Raw genomic sequence first — 21,646 nt, forward strand, 5'->3', positions numbered from 1 at the left:
TATAAATTCATACAGAAATTCATCATGAGTCATGCATTACTTCAACATGAATTAAGCATTATTTCACATAGAAAACTGTTCCATTATTGTAAAGTGTTACAGATAAACTTAGCCTACTTACTTACTTACTTACTTACATCTTTTTAATTTATTATGTATAATTGTCCACTGTCAACTACAACATGTAAGGATGCTTCACATGAAGTCCATGTTTGTTCAAACTTAGGCTAATAGGAGCTGTACTCTTAGTTTCATACATTCATTGCCCCCCTGGTGCCCTCATGTCTGAAAGGAATTGCGCTAAAGTGCCCTCTCGGATTGAATAAAACATTACAAATTGCCCTCTCTGGTGCCCTTTCATTAGGAAATGCATGAATAGTGCCCTCTGGATGCCCCTCAAATATAAAAAACGTTAAAAAGTGCCCTCTGGATGCACTTCTATTGATCTTAATGTTGAAAAACACTAGGATGCCTTAAAGTCAATACATTGTTAAAAAGTGCCCACAGGGTTCCTCTTTGTTGTATTGAATGCACAAAGGTGCCCTCTGAATGCCCCTCCAGGGAATTAAAGGTAAAAAAAAAAAAAAAAATCCCTCTTGTTGCCCATGTAGTTTGTTATATGTTATGTTAATATGTAATGTAATCAATAATATAGAAATCAATAGTACTGCATTGTCTTTTTTGATAATTCAATGTCAAATAAACATTCTGGATCATAAATCACTACTTATTTTCTACTGTAACTATTTCACCACATCTCAGTTACTGTAATGAGGTTTGGGGAAACACTTATAAAAGCTCACTGCAACCACTGTCAGTACTACAGGAAAGAGCCATCAGAATAGTTCACGATGTGGATTTCTGTAAACACACGAATTCATTGTTTCTCAAATCCAAAATATTGAAATTATTTGACCTTGTGGATTTGAAAACTGCACACAATTGTGTTTAAGGCAAGGAAAAATCTCCTGCCAGGAAATATTCAAAGATTGTTCTTTGAAAGAGATGGAGTTTATAACTTAAGAGGGAAGTTAAAGGTGACATATCACGCTTTTTTCATCAATATATATTGGTCTAAGAGGTCCCCAAAACATGTCTTTAAAGTTTATGCTCAAAAAAACACTTTGAAATCAGATTTTGGCATGCCTGAAAAGCCCTCTTCTTCAGTCCTCCTCAGAACACTCCATTTTCCCTCTGACCACGCCCCCTCAGGAAGTGGGTGTGCCCTCGGCTCTCCGGCACGTTGATCTAATGTTTATATGTTGGCTGAATATACACGGCTGCTCAGAGATCACGTCACTTCAACCCTCTGAATCTGATCCAGAATCTGATCCTTACGGAGATGCGCCTGTAGCAGGACCTTTCTGAACGATTGGTCACAGATTTAGTGTTTCTTATTGTTTTATTTATCAGTATGTTGACGTGTGTCTTGGTACACAGCTACGAACATGTAGCTATGTGGCTATGCTAACTAGCGCTAGCACTTATCCATGATAAATAAAAATCATCCACTAGATCTTCAAATCTGCAGACGTGGGGAGTAAAACCGACCTTTGTGTTTATTAAGACAGCCTACAACTCGCATGCCTCCTTCCTAAGCTCCTTGTTAGCACACATTTGTGCAGGTAATGAAAAACAGAGAAGTTGACTTTGATGACCGGTTGATTGATTTTGGTTTTTTTTTGTGTAACTATTCCTCCTTGTAACTTGTATTGTTTTTTTTTCTATTTCAATTTTAAATGTTCAAAATAAAGACATCAAATCAAATATTCACCACGATGTAGGAATTAAGTGTTATTTGCTCATTGTTTTCTGGGGGAACTGTGAGAACCAGGGTTGGAAAAGAGGGGCCCTTTTTTGTTGCACACACAGCACACACTTGTAACTTGTCTGTCGCATAACTTCACTTCTCCCTGTGCTCAATTGTCCAAAAGCCAGTTATTCTGCACACCTAATGCCTACAGTTAGTGTGTACAAATGTCATGATGGCACGTGTCATTAATTACATTTTCACAAAGATTTTCACACTTCCATCTGATAGCTATGTTATGAGATAGGCTATTTAGCACATTAGAGAAGATATCAGCATTGTTTTAAAACTTCAAGTTGTATTTGATATGTAGGCCTAATAGATATGTAGGTATCTTCGGATGTGGGAGACTTTTAACGATATATTTATTAGCATGGATTGACCATAGACTGTAGGCCTATATTGGATTGACACGCTGCACACCACAGGCTGGATTGCTGTGAATGCACTTTTTACTTTTGGTTGTTGTTTGGTGCAGGAACAAAACCGTTGCTCAAACAGGACTGTGCACATAGTGTGTATCTGAATCCAGGAGGAAGGGTGTTGTCCAACTGGAGGAGTGGTTGGGCTGGGTCATATGATTGTGGATGCTTTTGGGATCAGGGATCAGTTAGGAGAAATTCCTTGACATTTGTGGCCGGATTCAATTTTAGAGAATGATTTCTGATGGCATTTTTTTTTCTGTGTGCTGGTGTATTTACTTGCATCCTTCTTCTTACTCTTAGTCTGTAGAAGTATCCCTCTCAAATGCATACTCCAGGTCTGAATACATGCCTTGTTGTATCCACAGGGTGTCGCTATGCTCAAAACGACCAGCTGAACATGAACTGTGCCTGTCCATGTGACCAGTGGGACCGGTTTATGCAAATGAGCTGAGGGGTGCAGAGGGTTTTACTACTGGAAACGTTGGACTCACGGGGCAGAGTAACTGTGGGAACCTGAGCACACAGAAGCAGTCAGTCGCTGCTGTGGATATAGCTGAACAGCAAACCGCTCGGATGTGCAATATGACTTTTGAAGAGACCGGTGGAGATAATTCTTCAGAGAGGTAAGTTTGTGTTTCTTATTATTTTGCTTTTCGTTTTAGATTCGACTTGATTGTAGAAATTGTAAGTTCAACAACCGGCACCGTCTTCAAGGAAACTATCAAACTGTCACACTAGAGGGTTCACCATTTCGTTATATTTGATATTTCAATGCCAAACCTGTAATCATCCCAAAAGCTCATATTTTTACGCACTAGTTTGTACACGTTGCAATGTGTACCAGTCTTGCTTGCAACGTTGCATCATTTGCTTTTATCAACCCTGTAACAATGCAGGTTTATTTGTGCATTATAAATGCTGGTCAGCTTTCACTTTGTCATTGTTTTACGTGCTTTGCTTTCCACAATCTTAATAAATGCTTCATTCGTCTCCCCTCAGGATGGAATCGGTGGCTAAAGCATTAGAGGAGGTCCTGAGCTCTGCATTGCCTCAGGGTTGCATCACAGTTGGAGTGTATGAGGCAGCAAAGTCTCTAAATGCGTAAGTTGCAAAGAACTACTGTTGCACAATTAAGCTTAAGTAATCCATCTGTAGAGGTCTATTTTTCTTACAACTCTTTTGTTTGCTGTTGTCTTTAGGGACCCAGACAATGTGGTGTTGTGTCTGCTGGCCACAGATGATGAAGAGGATGTGGCTCTGCAGATTCACTTCACCTTGATCCAGGCTTTCTGCTGTGAGAACGACATCAACATCCTGCGAGTGAGCAATATGAGGCGTTTATCAGAAATACTGGGTGGAGGGAAGTCTGGAGGAGAGCCCATGGATCTACACTGTGTTCTAGTTACGGTAAGTCTAATTACTCATGTCTGCTTACTACTGCACTGGCGTGCATTGCTCACTCTCCTTCAGACTGTAAAGGGAATTGTTTTGCCCACATTAAGGGAGTTTGTCATGAAGGCCATTGTTTATACTTGCAAGAAACTTTAAGGAGCAGTTGTTCTGCAATGTAACAGTTCTGGCTTGTTTGCACATTTCAGAGAGCACATGATAGTAACTCCTTTCTCCCTTTTTTCCTGCAGAATCCTCAGTCGTCGCTGTGGAAGGACCCTGCACTGAGCAAAGTGAACAGATTCTGCAGAGACAGCCGCTGTCTGGATCAGTGGGTTCCTGTTATCAACCTGCCTGACCGATGAAACTGCGTGGAATATTTATGTGTTTGTGCATCCGGGAAAAAGTTATTGCACAAGGCGTGTGTTCATGTCTGTGTTGGACTTCTCTGGAAAGTGCCTCAGAGAGAGAGAGAGGGATGGGAGGGGCAGAAAAAAGAACAGAAGGAAGCGAAACGCTCCAACATTTTACCAGGTCAGGGTGAACTCGTGGTCCAAGGAGGAGTGACTCAGCAGTCCGGGTTCCAGGATTTCCAGCATATGACTGTGCCTTTCTTTGCCGAGAAAGAAGCCTTTACAGGAAATTGAATCATGTGAGCAGACAAGCAGTGAGCACGAGCGCAAGACTTGAGGAAAAAAAAACACACAGAGAGCCTTCAGTCGACAAGACTCCAAGAACTGGACCTCACTGGAACGGACCAGTATGAGCTCTCAGCTCGAAGAATTCCTCATGACATTTAGACCAAATCTGTGCATTTCTGTAACAGCACATTTATTTAATAGTATTTAAGACTTGTCACTTTGATAGCTCAAAAGGGATTATTTTCACAGTTTATTATTAATATTATTGTTTTGAGGGCAATTCAGTTGTTCAGACTTGTCCATTAACTGATATTTTTATGTGTTTTTAATTTAATGAAGTATATTTATTGTGCATAGTTCATGGAATTCTGCCTTGTTAAGTTGAATGAATAAAAAACAAGGAACAGTTCTCAGAGTTGTCTTGCATTGATCATGTCCTGGTACTGCAGGTTAATAATACTTGCAGGAAGTCACACAGTGTCCTTACCAAAACTTTATGATTGTTGCTCCCACAGCTGACACAGCATGCTGCCCCACAGGGTTTGGATTATGTTCTGGCATGTCACTGTTTTAGCTTTTTCCTCAACACATTTTGAACCTTTTGTGCAGCGAGAATCTCTTTAAACATTATAATGGGTTAGTTTGTTAGCAGTTATAATTCAGATTTTAACATAAGCATGAAGCAGAAAACTTTTACAGCTCAAACAGTCACCTGTTCTGAGCTAAATCTGCTGCTGGCATGCAGTTCACTGAAATCAGCTTTACTCTTGCATGGGAACTGGGCAGAGTTTGACCTTTTACACATTTTGAGGATCTAGTTACACTGAGAGGAGGGGAGTCCCCATTGTAGTGTAAATCTGAAGTGGCTCATCATGACAGCTCATTCTTCACAGCCTTCTGCACCTACGTAACCAGAGCTAAATTTACTGCTGAGTGGATTAAAAATAGCTTGCAGGCAAGACAAGGGGAAAAATAAGCTAAGACCCATTCCAGACTGTGCAAAAAGAGAAACCCAGAAGTTATTGGTGCTTGCGCAGAGTGGGGAGGGACAAAGCTTTTTACACAGAGGGTCACAAGACAATGGGTGCATGAGTCAGGGCTATTCATGCCTCCATTGCTAGAGCTGTACAGCACTTTAGCTTCATGTCCAAAAATAGCTCTGAATAGAGGCGTCCCTCTCTCCTGACCACTGACAATAATAGCACATGTAATTAACAGGCAGCGTACATGGAGAGGCGGACCCGCTGCACAAGTGTCAGTGATGTTAAGAGGACAACAATCCCCCCATTGAAGGATAGAAGCTAATGAGGAGGGAAAGGGAGTTTGGGTTATGAGAGGATGGCTGTAGGGTTTGGTTGTTTTAAACTGACTGACCCTAAAGGGGAACAGTTTGCACATGTGATCAAATCTAGACAGAGGCCAAAACTTGCAGAGCTGCCCTCCACTAGATAAATGCAAGAGCCCCTCAGTCTGGGGCCAGTCACTCTTTCACTTTCACTTAAGCTCTGCTGATTTCTTTTTCTTTTGGAAGTTGGAAATAAATTGCACACTGTGCTTCTAGACGCTCAAAGAAATGGTCCTTGAATTGTTTTTACCTTAGCAGGTAGAACAATAATACCATAAATACCAGAGAAACATGAGAGTAAAATAAGACCAAAGAACCAGTTTGATCAATAAAAGATAAAACCACTTTGTTGTCCTCCACTAGAAACTTGTCACAGGGAGGGGTCACTGAAAGTAGGTGAGATATTGAAGATACTGGATCACTGGCTTATCCTGGAGCTTCTCCTCCGCACTGACAGGTAATACAATCACCACTACAAAGCCTCAGTTCTCCATCATCTGACTGCAGCTGATGGTTACATGAATTTAGGCCAGTAAATATGATGACCTGATTGTGTTTGTAACATCACACCTGAGGAGGCTGAAAAAGAGGAGAAAGGGCAGCTCAAAAGAGGGGAGGTTATTGCATAACATGCTGGTCATGGCCCATGGGCACAGATCAGCCTTTGCTGAGAAATAAGAGCAAACAAATGTTTATGTTCTCCTGACCTGATACCAGAAATGTTCATCCTTTTGTTTTTAACATGGAGGCCATTGGTTCCAGAAAAAGAAAGACAATTGGTTAACAACAGAGCTAGTTGACAGTTAATTGCTTATGAACATTAATGAGGTCAAAGTACTTTTATCTGAACAGAAACATCTTTGGCGGTTTCAGCAAAGTCACTGCCCCTGAAGTGTCACATAGACCAGCAGATGCTTGTCTGCATCACTGGGTGTGATACGTTCATATTAAGTGATAGAGTTATTACAATTTATGTTTTACAGCCTGCTGCGTGATTTAATGCCATCCAAGTCGCAGGTTGAGTATCAGGTTTTTCCCGTGTGACCACATACTGGAGGTTTAAAGCTTCTGTGAGGAGCTTTGTGTCATTCCAGGAAACCCTTACGGACAATTTACGACCTCTTATGTCTTTCCTGACCTTGTCCAGTATATCTGACCTTGTGTTTGTGTATTTTGATAAAATTCCCCCCCTGTCATCTTTTACCAGTCAAACATACAAACTGTTTTTATTGCAATTGAAAATGTAAACAGAGGTTGTTCTGGAAGTGTGCAGATTACTTCCTTGTCTGACACCATCCCAGAGACAGGAATGACAGGCATTAAAACTTGTTCATAGGGACGCTTCACTCTGATTCAAAGCCAACGATAAACTCAAAACAGGAATTTTAATGAGGCCGGCAACAAGAAAAAAACATGAACAATTATATGGCCAATCACTTTGCATTAATGGAAAGCATGATCTGAACAGATCTGAGAGCTGATCAATATTGTTCAAAACAAGTTTTTTTTAAAGAATTAATTGGACACATACACAGTTGAACTAATTAGCACCTCATACACTGCAAAATCACAAAAATCAATGCAAGTTTCTTTGTCTTATTTCTAGTAAACAAGTCCCATTAAACTTCATATAAGCCACATTAACTTGACTAGATAAGGTGAATGTCTTATTTCAAGATTTACAAGTCATAAATAAGTCCTGCTTGGAGTGAACAATACAATCCGACAATGGGGTTAGAAAAATACATTTGGTTTTTTTAATTAAAACATTCTTATCTCAGGAAATTCATCTTTGATGACTTGACAAGAAATGTTTTTTACTTCATTGGCAGACATCTTTTCTTTTTTTTTTTTTTTTTACTGATGAAGCAACTCAGATCTTAAAGTTTAAAGATTATAATTAGACATTTTTCTATTAATAATAGGACAAAAAAAAAATCTTAGTTTTGACTTTCTGCTGTGTAAAGATGACATGATCTAGTACCTTAGCAAATAGAATTATATCATTCAGAGAACAATAGAGGCATTCACGTTTATTTGGAGTTATGGTTCAGTACACCTGACAATTTGAGATCTCTAAACTGTCCCTTCTTAAATCAGTTGAAATATGCTAACATGCTGCTCAGGGCAGAACTTTATACAACATCAGAGTTGTGATAATACTGGTCATAATTATTACTTTTTAATTCATTTTAACTAATGTATTTTTATCTTGTCTTGTTTTTTATGATCTCATGAAGTTTACAGGCTTCTTACCCCTCTATACAATGTTGTGCTTTATTTTTAAAAGATACACATATGGAATTTGCAGTTGTATGAATTCATTATCTCTCTTTGGCCTATGTTGGGTTTTTATTTTTTTTATTTTTAAAGTTTTTTGTGAGTGATTTGCACTCATAAATATGAAAATAACAAAAGCAATATTAAAAAAAAATACTGGTCATAACTCAGCCTTTATTATTGATGTAAGGTTTTAATTATTGCAGATATGATTGTTATTATGAGCAACTAAAAAACAATATTAAGTGCATGTTTCTAAGACATTCACTTGCCCACTGTAAGAATTCAAAGTATGTTAGTGGATTAGGTTTTTGGCACTGAAGCCAAGCCTTCTGGTGCAGGTGTGGTTTTTATGTTTATTAGTTGGGAGGTGGAGTGGCATGAACTGATTGGTTTTTATATCATTATTTTTTACAAACAAAGTAGGCATTGGAAGCAATATCCTAAATCATAAGCAACCCTAACCTGGTACTCATCTAATAAAAATAAATAAATTCATATTCACGGGTAATAATAATCAATACATTAAACCAATAACAGACAGTTTTAATTCAAAAGTTTTAATTAATGACTCAAAACAGAAATATGACATTCAGGCTAGACTGAATAAGTAAGTCCTATAAAGTACATTAAACACATAAACAAGCACAGGATAGGGTTCATGGACATACCTACCTAATCTATGTCTGAACTCATTGAACATGAGTCAATTTGAAATGTGATGCCACACACAGAGTTAACAGCCTACAGAAAGATTCACTCCCTCACATAAAGGCGTTTCTTATTCACAGCATTAGTAAACAAAAGCACTTCTGTGACTTTAAGTAGTCAAAAGGTTGAAGCTTCATCTCTTCACTGTTAAGGCCCTGTCTGGTTAAGTTGCAAAATTAGTTGCTAATGTTTTGCACGAGCACCAACACACGAGTGAAAGAAAGTCTCAGCTACACAAAAACACTCTTACACTTTACTAAATTCATAAAAACCTCCAAAGCAGCTGAAAACATGTATTTAAAACGCAAGAAAATAACAGTCATTTTGTGTTAACAGTAAATAAAAAAAGAAGCACGCGCTTTAAACAGTGTAGGACAGTAAAAAGATGACAGTGACTATAAATAGATAGATAAAATGGCACAGAGCGGTCTCAAATCTTTTTTTATCAGCAATGATCACCTCGTTATACATTTTCCTTTATACAAATAAGGGAATAAATCAAATGTCAAGGGCCATGCGTGATAAGCAGGGATCATTGAAGTTCATACTGGTACTTATATTTACTAGTACCTTTTCTAATAACTGCTGAGACTCAGAGAGCCGGAAACGGTCGTAAGATTGTAAAGTGTTAGTCTTGTCAAAAGATCTCCACTCCTCTGACACTTAATTTAAATAAATCTATATTTGAAATGAGCATGTAAGTAGATCTCAAAAGTCTGTCATTTAATGGAAATACAACTAGCTACAGTCGGGGTCAAACACAGACTGTATAAAACATGGATGTAGTCTCAGTGATGTCACCCATTGGTTCCTCAGGAGGCTTTGTGAAGCCCACAGGCAGTGATCATCATGTCTGAAATGCTAACTTTGGCTAACGTACAATAGAGGAAAGAGGTGAACTTGAGGCCATAGCCTTGCTGCTTGGCAAACATCTACAACATCAGCCATGACCCTAACTATACGCTGCATATTGCAGAACTGTGAGCTTTAATCAAAATGGATGGATGATTTTAAAAAATCACCCACTGAAAGTTGATAGATGAGGTATAAAGAGTGAAAGCATTATATTGACCATGCTGTAAACGTGTTTCATTCTGCTGTAAAACTGACATGTTAATGGTTTCTAATGGGGACTCCTTGGCTTATAAACACTTGAGGAACTGCAGGTTTTGCTTTGTTTTTCAACACAAGTTGCCACTTGGGGTCAACTCAGCTCAAAATTTTGGTTCAATACTGACATTGAACTATGCCAGCTGTAAAATGTATACTAAACCCTGGAAACAGAGCTGGTTGTGTCTGCTGAAGTTACATATACTGTTTATGTATCAAAACAATTCAACCTAATAGGATTTCTCTGTGCTGCAAGGGAGATGGGACTGTTTCCAAATCAATCATTTGTGACTCGATCATATCTGCATTAGTGGAAGTAGACATCAGCCTTTTTTGTAATGGACAGGATATAATTAATTTAAGAAGCATACACATTTTAACAGTTTCCTGAAGTAAGCCTGATAAGTGTTTGATTTGAAAGCTGAAGGCCTGTATCTGATTGGTCCAATGAGGGAACCTTTAAGGGTAAGATGTCAAATAGAGAATAAGAAGCCGTGCCATCAACGGCACAGTTCCTTTCAGTTTGAGTTATTGTCACATAACATTTCAGGGGAACAGAAGTAACCTCTGAATCTTTAAGCAAACGTATAATCATTTTTTATTTGAGCTGAAGCTTTGATCCAGCATCACAGCTTCAACTTTCTGCCTTGTCTTTGGTGTTCATTGATATCTACGGCAGAGTTTAACACATTCCTTGAGCATTTGAAAAAGTTAGGGAGGAAACTGGCCATATGATGAGTTATGGGCAAGAAGGGGTTTGTGTGCTCCCTTATAAAACAGTGCAGGGCTTCTTGTCTTTGAAAGGGTTTTCTGAAGCAGGGACACCCATGAGCAGGGGGTCATACTTGGCATGTTCTCCACAGTAACGCATCAGGTCTGATGAAGCCTTGGACACCTGCAGAGAAATCAGTCCACACAGTGATCAACCTCAAAAAACATGTAGTAGAATTAAGACACTCAGGGTCTGATTCACAAACGGATTGTGCGTTTTTTTCTCCCACTAAACCTGTGCAAATGAGCCAAAAAAACATTGTCTAATTTACAAAAGAAGCACCAAGGGTTAATGCTCCACAAATGTTACTGCAGAACAAACAGTGTCACTGTGTGCGGGTGTTTTCTTCATACATTTAAATGAAAAAGTATGCATTCATTGAGAGCAAAATTTTCCCCTTTCTATGCAACCAAGCCTCATTGCAAATAATAACCAATTCAGCATACAGCTAACAGCCACGCACAGTTAGAGTGAAATATTTAGCATCTGCTGTTGGTGGTTACTTTGCAGCAGTATTTATAAATGTTGTTACACTCAAACTTTTCATTACATAAACAATTTAACCTCTGTATGACTAAAAATAATAAATCTGTACATGAGGTCTGTAAATATTACTCTGACATTACTGTTATCCTAATAATCTGGGGTTACATCAGTCTGAGGCTGTCTGTGACTTAATGCACATTAGCCATTACGCACAGTCATTTTTAGGAAGTCAGATGGATATAAAATGTTAAATTTCTATCACATCTGTCATGAATCAACTCCACAATAAAGCTGGCAAGGAGTGCCCCTCTTCATTCAGCTCATCATCTGTATGGGGACAGGTTTGAGCCCCGTCAGGTTGAAAGGGTACAGTGCAGCTCCGTGCAGCAGAGAGTGGAGATTTTGACAGCTTTTCTTAACAGTAACACACAAAACAGGAGCTAACTGCACAGAGCTGCAAAATAGCGCTTGAATATCATTAGCACAGTATGCTTTGTGAATTAGACCTTGAGAGGGAGCAGATAGTGGCAAGTAGCACAATTCTTGGTGCTATTAGTGGCCGCAGTCCATCTTTTATGAATTCCCCCCTCAGGTTGAAAGGGTACAGTGCAGCTCTGTGCAGCAGAGAGTGGAGATTTTGACAGCTTTTCTTAACAGTAACACACAAAACAGGAGCTAACTGCACAGAGCTGCAAAATAGCGCTTGAATATCATTAGCACAGTATGCTTTGTGAATTAGACCTTGAGAGGGAGCAGATAGTGGCAAGTAGCACAATTCTTGGTGCTATTAGTGGCCGCAGTCCATCTTTTATGAATTCCCCCCTCAGAATGGTATGAATGAGTGAATATAAAGGCACCTTTATCCTCTCGATACTGGCTTCTATTCTCAGCTGCTGCACCGTCCGCCTGGCCAGAGCTATGCTGCTGGAGCTCTGCATTTTTGATGACATTGCAGTCCTTGGACAGCTGTGCGCACACCTGAAGAGAAAAAAAGAACCTTATCAAACCTTCATTAAAAGGTAGGGAGATGCAGTTGGTATTTACATAAAGAAATCCAACAAAGCTGTGGTGTAATAAATCAAATATTCATTGTTCCACTTCTGACAATTACGTGCAGGATATATAAAGGTACATGCAGCTTTTTTTACAGTAAAATACTCATTGCAATCAAGCGGCAACCTCCGGTCTCAAAATATAAGCCCATGCGGAAGTGTTATAAACTGCAATTCATCGAGCATCCGCTTGAGGCTGGCTGCAGAAACACCGGAAACCACATACACACCCATTCAAAGAGGACGATCTTTACAGAAAAAATAAACATGTTTACAGCCTGGTACAAAGAAAGACTTGGCTCTATGTAGCCCTTGGGTTGAATTTATTTCTAACGCAACGATTCAAGATATTAAGATTACAAGTTTTGGCCCAAATAAGGACATGACTGACTTGACTCCCGGACAGGAACACATAGCTGTTGGCTAGGAGGCTCAAACTCCGCCTCTTTACCTCACACTATGCCTGGTGGAGTTCAGCATTTCCAATATGGCTGCCGCCGCCGATTGGCTTAAAAACAGCACTCAGGAACAGATGGGTGACGTCACGGATACTACCTCCATTATTTATGCAGTCTATGATTGCAACATATATAATGGTAATAAGTTATAAGAGAAGAGTTTGGAATAACTGACGGGCCTACCTACTTGTTTACCAACCAACCTCTACTATACCACTCATCAAGAAAGTCACTCATGGAGCTGTTTCAGCAAGCTAACGCTAGCAAGCTAATCACACACGAATGGAAGGGCAAGGCTGTGAATATGGAACGCCATATCACAAATGAGCAGCTCCCACCATTACTCTCTCTTAATGAACCACTTGTCAAGAAGTAGGGCATGTTGAATGATGAAGGGAAGTGGTGTAAGTCTTTGTCTCAGCAGGTTTTTTTGTAAGTATGAAAATGTTTGCAAATTAGTCCTTAAAACAAAGCAAGCAAAACAACTGAGGCAGGTGAGAAAAAAAAATAAGAGCAGCACAAATAAAAACATCCTGTCAAGGATATACTGTATATAGCTGAATCAAAATGTGTCCCTATGTGTTCAGAAATGTGAAATTCCCCCTTTCAGATGGACACCTGAGGAAAAGTCAGGGGATTGTTAGGTCAATAGAATAAGCTCCTTGAATGCCTGTACCATTTTTCTTGGCCAACCAAATCTAAGATTTGTAAGAAATTGAAAAAATGGAGAAATGTCAGTTTAAACCCTGAATAAATGCTTCCAGCACATGGATAAGGATGCACATAAGAAAAGCATAAATCTGCATCGTTGTAGCACCAAGTTTATCAATTAGCAGCTTTGCATAATGTTGCAGAAACTACAAACGGTGACATAGCTGAGATAGTTCTGCATAATGACTGATGTCTACAGCTTCGCAACTTCCCAGAAATGACGGTTTACCTGATTTGAATTGGCCCATTGTGCGTAAACGCTGTGGCCCAACCTAACGGACTCCTCTTTCACAATTCCCACTTCCAGGATACAATGGTACGCTCTTACCGCCACATTACATCACTGCCTACACCACTTCAGAGGAAAGGCTGCACAGTCTGAGCTCGTTCAGTGCACAAACATAAGTTCTTCGAATAATCAGGAAGAAGGAACAGCTTTTAATGAAAGAAGAACACTGTGTGTTGAAGCTGAAGAACACTGTATGCTGTTGAGCAACAAATCAGAATTACTCTGTGTACCCAACAATTGTTCTGCAATGATAACATGCAGCTCTTGTTCCTTCACCAAAGTAACCCTGTGGGATTGACAAAAATAATCTTTGACATGTGGTCTGGTTAATGTTTGCTCTGTGCTTTGGTGCAGGATATTACAGAGGAGGGGGACACGCTGAAACGGAAGGGAGATGAAACATGGATACAGATCCAACTACAGACGGGAGACAGGACCATGCATCCCTTTAATCCCATCGCCCACTCCCTTCCGCTTCCTCCACAGGAAGCAGTATCCCCAGTTACCCTCTAAAGCATAAATGATAAAATATAGGGAGGGGGGTTTAAAAATAGATGCTACACATTGACACTGTACCCTGAAATAACATAGCGAAAAGCTGCAAAGGGACTGTTCCACTTTCCTTAAAGAAAGCAGAAATGAAAACAGCATTTGCACTCATTCGTGCCAGACATCCATCTCATGCAAGTTCTTTTTTAAAATCCCTTTTTTCTTTCTTGACCTGAGCTCTTTGTCACAGTGAACTTCACACTTGTGGCTCCCAGCTGTGTTTTTTTGTAGTTTTTAAGCACTCAGCTGCTCTAGTCATGAATGGACTGAGGAAAAGGAAGAGCTGCGTCAGAGGAAGGGTGGTCCTCAACTTGAACGTATGCAGGGATGCTTTGTGACGCCAGCAGCTTATAGAGCTCTAAGTGTTTGAAAGGAGGCACTAGAATCATAATGAGCAGTAAAGACGTTAACAAGGCTGCGTGTTTTCTGTTTTACTGCTCCTTTGTTGTAGTTTTGAAAGGGGCTCTTAAGCAGGCTGGCACTTATTATAGCTGTATGCACTCCACTTTATTTCTTGTGGGTATAATGGTGCAAAGTTACTGTTTAGAAGATGTTAGGCTAAGATGCATTTAATTCTGATCATCAAACTAGTGTTTGCAGTTTCTTTGTCTTACTTGGAACACTGTCTGCTTACACACTAGTCTGGAAATTTGAATTATATTGCAATGCAACCAAAGCCTTCTGCATTCATCTAAACTTTTCCTACTTTAACTTGATGTTAATTTGCAGTGATGTGCCTCCTTTTGGCCTTGTGCAGTTATAGTCTAATAACATTGATTTCAGATATTAACATGTAAACGTGCACACGGCAGCTTTGCCTCAAAGTATACAGATAACTAAAAATGTTGATCCACAGAAAAAGTGCTACCACAGCATTTTCCACTGTTGAAGTGGGGACAGCAGAGACTCTTTCCCTCAGCCCACAGGTGCCAGATGTGGCACGCCAGCTGCAGCAGTTGGTCCAGCAGAGGTGAACGAGTTTAGAACACACACTTCATCATCAGGATTGGTTTATCCCCCTGCTGTGGTTCAGTGTGGGCACACACAGACTCTGCTGTGCTGCTCTTCTCCAGGAGCTGTCTGATCCAGTGAGGTCCCAGTCCTCAACTGTGCTGAGTTTAAAGTGAACCTCTGTTTCTGGGCTGTGTGGTGGACGGTTTTACAGTAACCCTACTGCTCCTCAGGAATTATAACATTCATACGGACTATATTTATTTTAATGGGTCTCGTCAGAATTTTATTATTAGTCTGTCCCTGTCTAAACGTACACATACAGTAACAGCCTGAACGCCCTTAAAAATAGAACACATTTAAAGTAAAGCTTTAAATTTGGGGACGTTTTCAGGGGTTTTTGTTCTTTATTTGGATGCTCATATGCTTCCACAAAGTTCGTACACATAAAAATAATGACGAGAAAACAAAAATGGAAAGGTAAGACCACATGACCCAAATCAAAAGAATCCAAACTGGCTTGGTGTAATTTGCAAATGTATCTTTACTTTTTCAAACTGAATTAACCTTTGGCCTGTCTGATGTCAGCTGGAACATTGCAAGCAGAAAATGCTCTATAAAAGTTCTTCACTTGCATCTGTGAGTTTTTGCAACAGTAGATAACTTGTGCAATACAAGACATGTACACAACATTTTCTAGAAGGTATATGGTTCCACTTTCCATCATATATTTGTCAATCTTATCAGAACAAGACAGTAAATGAAGTAATCTTACACTCCTTTTTTGTCTTACTGACCTGCTACACTGACGTTGCATCTGTACACAGAATGTTGCAGCAGCATTAGCAAGAATATTCCTACTATGAGAGTACAATACATCCAGCTGTGCTAATGTTCACTTTGCTTTTTAACTAATGTGATGCTTCTTGAAGTTATGATCCTCACACCTGAGCTAATGTTAGCACAGGTATAGAACAGAACAGAGTTGAGTCATCTGCATATCTGCTGAGTTTAAGATGAGAAGAGGGATACTACTGCCATGTCAGTGTGCTACAGGGCAAATTAGCAAAAGGACTGCATTACTACTGCTTAATCTGCACACATTAAACAAATAGGATACATCAATTCTAAAACTAACTCTAACCGTGCAATTTACAAACACCAGAACTAACAGCCACATGTAGACAAAGCACAATAAGTAGGGTCAAGCTCTAGATTTCCTTTAGTCATGACAAGTTTCGTCTTTGTGTGAACAAATTAACATTTTTTTATGTAAATACAGTCTGCAGGGTTATCACAGTCAGGGAGAAAAGCAGATCTGGATCTTTGCATTCTTGTGACTGACTAATTTCCTAGTCTTTCTGTGGGTAAATGATGACAAATGGTATATTGAGTGCGGCTAACACTAACAGAGCTATCACCACCAGCTTTCGGCCCTCAGCGCAGGTTAACATCCACATACATACCTGTGCTGGTGAGGCATTGCTTCAGTCAAATGTTAATATGCAACAAGATATCATCTGTGTTTGTTTACATCGAGGTAGTAGAGCAGTATAGCATTATTGCAGTAGCACTGGTTGGTGGTGGATGGCTGTACTGCAGTTAAGACACAATGCATACATACATTTAACCGATTGCAAATTCTGGTGCTGACAAGCAAGGGTGACAATATTTAATTGTTTATTTGACTAAACACACTCATCCCGGTGTGAACAGGGCGTGAAAAGACGCTTGGATTGGCATTATGACTGGGAGGGGCTGATAAAGAATTCATATGCTAAGGGACCATAATTATGTGTAGCCTCCCTGTTATTATGAAAACTGTATTTTTAGATTATTATTACAATAGTTTCAACTTCAATCACAGTATGTCCTTGAATCAACTTCAGTACATAGGGAGACATTTGTTCCAGATGTGGGGAGGCAGTCTGGAGCCAGTATACAGGACAGGAATGTCCTGCTCTTGTCCATGGTACAGATTCCCTCCAGGGAGGAGGCTGCACCATGGACATCACCTCTAACGACTCTAGGCTTCCTAATAAACTGGAAAAAGAGTTGCCCCCTCCTCCCCTCCCAGCCCATTATCTGTCCACGTTGAGCTCTGCAAGAGAACAGGGCTCTGGTTTCAGCAGAGAGTGGATGTGCTCACAGCTCCTTTCACAATAGGATAGCAAGGGCAAATTTCCAAGAATAGCAAAACTTCATTCCCTGGAATATCATCAATGCAAAATGCTTTGTGAATTAGCCCTTAATGGCAGAACAGAGAGTGAAGGAGTGTGATGCATAATCCATGGTGCTATTAACCATTTATTTATAATTCACCCTTAAATTTGGAGCTGTATCCATTAGCTGGTTAACTTAGCTTGATAAAGAGACCAGGACATGGGGAAACTGTTGTCTGGCTTTGTTCAAAGGTTAGCAACTGTTGTTCAAAGGTTAGCAGCTCACATGCTCTTAAGATTCATATTTATTGCTTTACTGTTTTGAAAGTAAAAGTCTCAACTGCGACATGTTAGATCAAATCTGTAGTTCACAATTAAGTGGAAAGAAAACATCAGTTATAGGCAAAACCTGAAGCTGCACAAGGAGAACATGAACATTATTTTTAAAGCTGCTGCAGTAACATTTAATTTAGAATCTGAACCTCATGCAAACACATGCATGAGTAAAGAGAGTCCTCCTTCCAGTAAAGCAAACACAAGCAGGGAAATTTGTCACTGGCGTGTCACTGAGTGTGTAATTCTTTGTAAGTGGACTGAGCCTTTCAAATCCTTCAAGCCAAAAGAATGTCGGCAATGTCTTCAGCTGTGGCGTGCCTGTCTGCATCCAACGTGTGTACTTATGCGTGGTGAATGTAAACATGTGGCACACTGAAAGCATTGATGAAAGTATATTTGAAGTCTTACAGCAGAGGGCTTTCTTTGATGTGGCTGTGGGGCTTTACACAGGTGGGCTGCCACAGTGCCAACAGGGAGGTTCTGCAGAGTTTATGATAGTACGTTTTGCCCTGTGGTATGAAGTGTAACTCTACCCAGCTCTTAGATCTGATGCCTGAACAAATAACTTCATAACTCACTTACAAATGATCGAGAATCCCCACATCAAAGCACTTGTTGTGTAGATGTTCACTGAAATGTGTGACAATACTCATCCTGCTAACACATGCATCTCTGTGGTCTCTTCAGATGCTAATGCCAAGAATTTTATAGTGTAAAAATGCTGAATATCACCATGTTTATATCTACAACATGAGAAAAGATGGTATCAAAACTCAAAATGTGTGATAAAGTAACTTTACAATAATAATAATAATAATAATAATAATAATAATAATAATAATATAATAATAGTAATAATGATAATAATGATGATAATAATAATACATTTTATTTATAAAAACACTTTAAAAGTTTCTCGAAGACACTTTACACAAAATTAATTATACAATATATGCAAAGGTTGTAATTAGAGTAAATAAATAAAAACACAGAGACATTATTTAAAATTATACGTTGAAAGACTTTCTAAATCGGTTGTTTTTAGGAAGGATTTGAATGTGGTGAGTGAGGCCCTTGAAGCATTTTTTAGATGTTACATGGGACTTCCACCAGATCTGTGTCCTGTCCGTCTCTGATCCACTGCTGTCTGGCTCCTTCCCTTCCCATCCATCAACACCCACCGGTTGCATTTTTCAGAATGCTGCACGGAGCTGGACCGCGGGACAGCTGGACTCCTGTGAACAAGGTTTTCCCGCGGCAATCACCGAATCAAGGATTATGCTGCTCCTCTCCCCATCCATGTTGTCTTTATCGTCCTCTGAAAACCTCTGACTTGATAACTCAATTCCTGCCACCGCTCAGAATGACATTCAGTTGTCATAGTAAGTTAAAAAACAATCTAACGAGTGTTTTATTTTGAAAATTAACCGGATGTTTCCTTTTTGTTTTGGTGCCTGACTTCCTGTCCCGCTCCATCTGCTCTGTGCTGATTGATGCATCGTGCTCCGGCATCCGGCAGAAATAGAAGTCTTGCGTATCTGATCTGTTGCGTTGCGACCTGCCATATCAGAGACACAGCCGAAAGGCAATGGAGCGGATCCAGTGGAAGTTAACACATTGACTAGAATAGAAACCTATCAGATCTGGTGCCGTGACGGATCGGAGATCTGGTGGAATTTGGCCGTTAGCCAGTTATCACCTCACCTAATTATGATATCAATTTTTTTCTTTCTCAATGATAAAATGATTTCAACGCAACTAATTTAGCTATTTAGCACGAATCAATCAATAAGCTCATTATTACATTAGTTATCGCCAAAATGTATACCACTACTGTTAATCCCCAGCCAGCATTGAGCGGCATGTTTAAATTGTGCAACAGCAATGATGTCATTATCTGGCTTCCTGCAAGGCGGGATGCAGAGTATGAAAGTGTGTATGAAAGTTTCAGATACGGTCTATGATGGAGATTTAACAGGTCTGTTTTAAAACATTACACACATGCCCATACCTGTAGTGAACAAAACTGCATTCTACACTTCAGCCAAAACAAGAGGGTTGGTTTGACTCAGTCTGCAGAGGTCTCATATTAACTTTAATTAGACATTAGAAGGCACATTGACTGATGAGGGAACAAAGAGTGATGCTTCAAGACAGACAAGAACAAATGTGAACATACAAAGCTATCACTTGTGTTCATTATTATGAATCATATCCCACTTATCTCCTCACTCACTGACTCTTTGTACTCATCAGATTCATAGTGTAGTGAAGAACAACACAAACAATTCAAGGTACATAGTGCTCACAGATTAAAGAGGTGTTAGTCAGTGTCTGATAAACACAAGTCAGGCAGAGCTCTGCAGACGAAATGATTACTTATCAGCTGTCCAGTTCCAAAAATGTTGGTCCATGGGACACTGAGCACTGCAGCTCCATTATCCGTCTGTTACACCGCTAAACTGCCTGGCAACAACACCGTCAGCCTCCAACAGTCCGCTCCTGCAGCAGGATCTGTGGCTGCCCCGACAATAAGCTCTGAGGCTTAGGGCACATTTGAGAGGCATGGTGACAATGCAGACAGGCTATCAGTATTGTGCCACACTGACAATTGCTGTTTGGCATTGTGTTGAACAGAGGCACAGAGACAGGAGTCCAGAGCTTTTACAAGTTTAACTGCACCCTCATGAGCGCTAATCTCAGACAGCCTGATGCTATCTGGGAGCCAGACTGTCCAGTCGGGCGTGCAGGGGAAAGAGACAGAGGCCTCCCAAAGAGAAAAAACAACACACAGCGTCACTTTCTGGTGGAGAGAAACTATATGAGTAATACTAGAAGATTCCAATCTGAGTATGAACTTCAAGTACAAGCTTTAATGGTGGCAATTCCAATGCATCATCACTGCTGTCCAGAATCATTTGAAGATCTGCCTGTGTGAAGGGAGCAGACATGAAAAGAAACACAGAAGGTGTTGGTGTTTTTACTGCAGACTTTGATAGGACACAAAGGCTCCAAGTGGCTGAGTCAGAGGCAGAGAGTTCCGTTTACTCCTTGTAACACCTTTCACCTGAGAGCTGCAGTGGCATGTAACACATTCTCACAAGGTGAGGTCAGCTGTAGGACAACAGATTCTCACTCCGGTTTCTGTCACCCTGCCTTTTCTCCCACCTGGGCCCCATGTGCAGAAAAACAGGTTCCTCTGAGTGTGTGTGTGCGTGCGTGTTTGTGTGTGCATGCGTGTTTGTATGTGCATGCGTGTTTGCGTGTTTGTGTGTGTGTGTGTGTGTGTGTGTGTGAACATGTATGTGTGTGTGTGTGTGTGTGTGTGAACATGTGAATGTGTCCAGTCTCACAACCTGCAGACAGTCACAGACAGTTTAAAAAGTTCAAAGCTTTGACTAATGTGCTTCTGATTCCCTGAGAAATAAGTTCATCTACAGCACTTCATACACACCCTGCAGAGGTGTAGTGAATAACATTCATGGATTAGAGCTCTCTTTGAAGTTTGGGTGACTTTTCTTTCATGTGCTCACACGTGAATGGAAGAAAAGCAGATAAAAAAGCCCTGAGACCAGGTGTTGCTCTGTTCTACTACACATCATCATGCATGTGCTCAGATTTTCCTCTCCGCTCTGCTTTTGATTGTTCTCCAAAAAAAACTGTACATTTGGCTTTCAGAGATATTGCCTTTGATTTGACGGACGGAGTGGAAAATGAAAAGCTGACACAAAGGAAATGCTCAACCATGTCTGGAGCTGGATCTGGAGGGCCAGATGTATTGTGCCAGCAGCTGCTTCTATTAATAAAGAAATGCTGTCATACAGATGAGCGTAGGAGGGAGTTATCATGCAAACCTGTTGCATGCTGGATGCTCTCTTTGAACAAGTGTTATAAAAAGAGCTGTGGCAGCAGCTGTGTTGCTAGAACCTTTTCTTTTGTAATCATTTTTATATATCTGCAAGTTTAAGATTACCAATCCCAGTAGCTCCAGTATATGGCCACTGGCATGATACTATAATGCCTTACGACCTGGGTGTAAACAAGCACATGACACGATTATGTAGATCTATAAAAAAAGAGATAGAGCTGTATGTAGGCTGTCTACTTAAACTGGAATCCAACCACTCAAGGTGTTGCCAGCTCAGTGAACAACGACATCCCCTGCAGAC

General features: G+C 40.1%; 2 protein-coding genes across 2 annotated transcripts in view; one reads left to right on the forward strand and one right to left on the reverse strand.

Moving 5' to 3' along the window:
- Window positions 1–2,691: 2,691 nt before the first annotated feature.
- gadd45ab (growth arrest and DNA-damage-inducible, alpha, b) lies at window positions 2,692–4,674 on the forward strand. Its single transcript, XM_034674641.1, has 4 exons — window positions 2,692–2,858; window positions 3,235–3,336; window positions 3,435–3,642; window positions 3,876–4,674. The coding sequence occupies exons 1-4, from the start codon at window positions 2,809–2,811 to the stop codon at window positions 3,987–3,989; spliced, it is 474 nt and encodes a 157-aa protein (XP_034530532.1). The 5' UTR covers window positions 2,692–2,808; the 3' UTR covers window positions 3,990–4,674.
- A 3,755-nt stretch (window positions 4,675–8,429) lies between these two features.
- The window catches only part of si:dkey-44g17.6 (guanine nucleotide-binding protein G(I)/G(S)/G(O) subunit gamma-12), a 37,691-nt gene continuing 24,474 nt past the window's right edge, over window positions 8,430–21,646 (reverse strand). The window contains exons 3-4 of the mRNA XM_034701276.1: window positions 11,827–11,947; window positions 8,430–10,606 (exon numbers count right to left, since the gene is read on the reverse strand). Coding sequence (XP_034557167.1) covers window positions 10,481–10,606; window positions 11,827–11,919 — 219 coding nt within the window. The 5' untranslated portion in view covers window positions 11,920–11,947 and the 3' untranslated portion in view covers window positions 8,430–10,480. The remainder of the gene's footprint in view (window positions 10,607–11,826; window positions 11,948–21,646) is intronic.

The sequence above is a fragment of the Notolabrus celidotus genome, chromosome 2, assembly GCF_009762535.1.
Source record: "Notolabrus celidotus isolate fNotCel1 chromosome 2, fNotCel1.pri, whole genome shotgun sequence".
Lineage (NCBI taxonomy): Eukaryota > Metazoa > Chordata > Actinopteri > Labriformes > Labridae > Notolabrus > Notolabrus celidotus.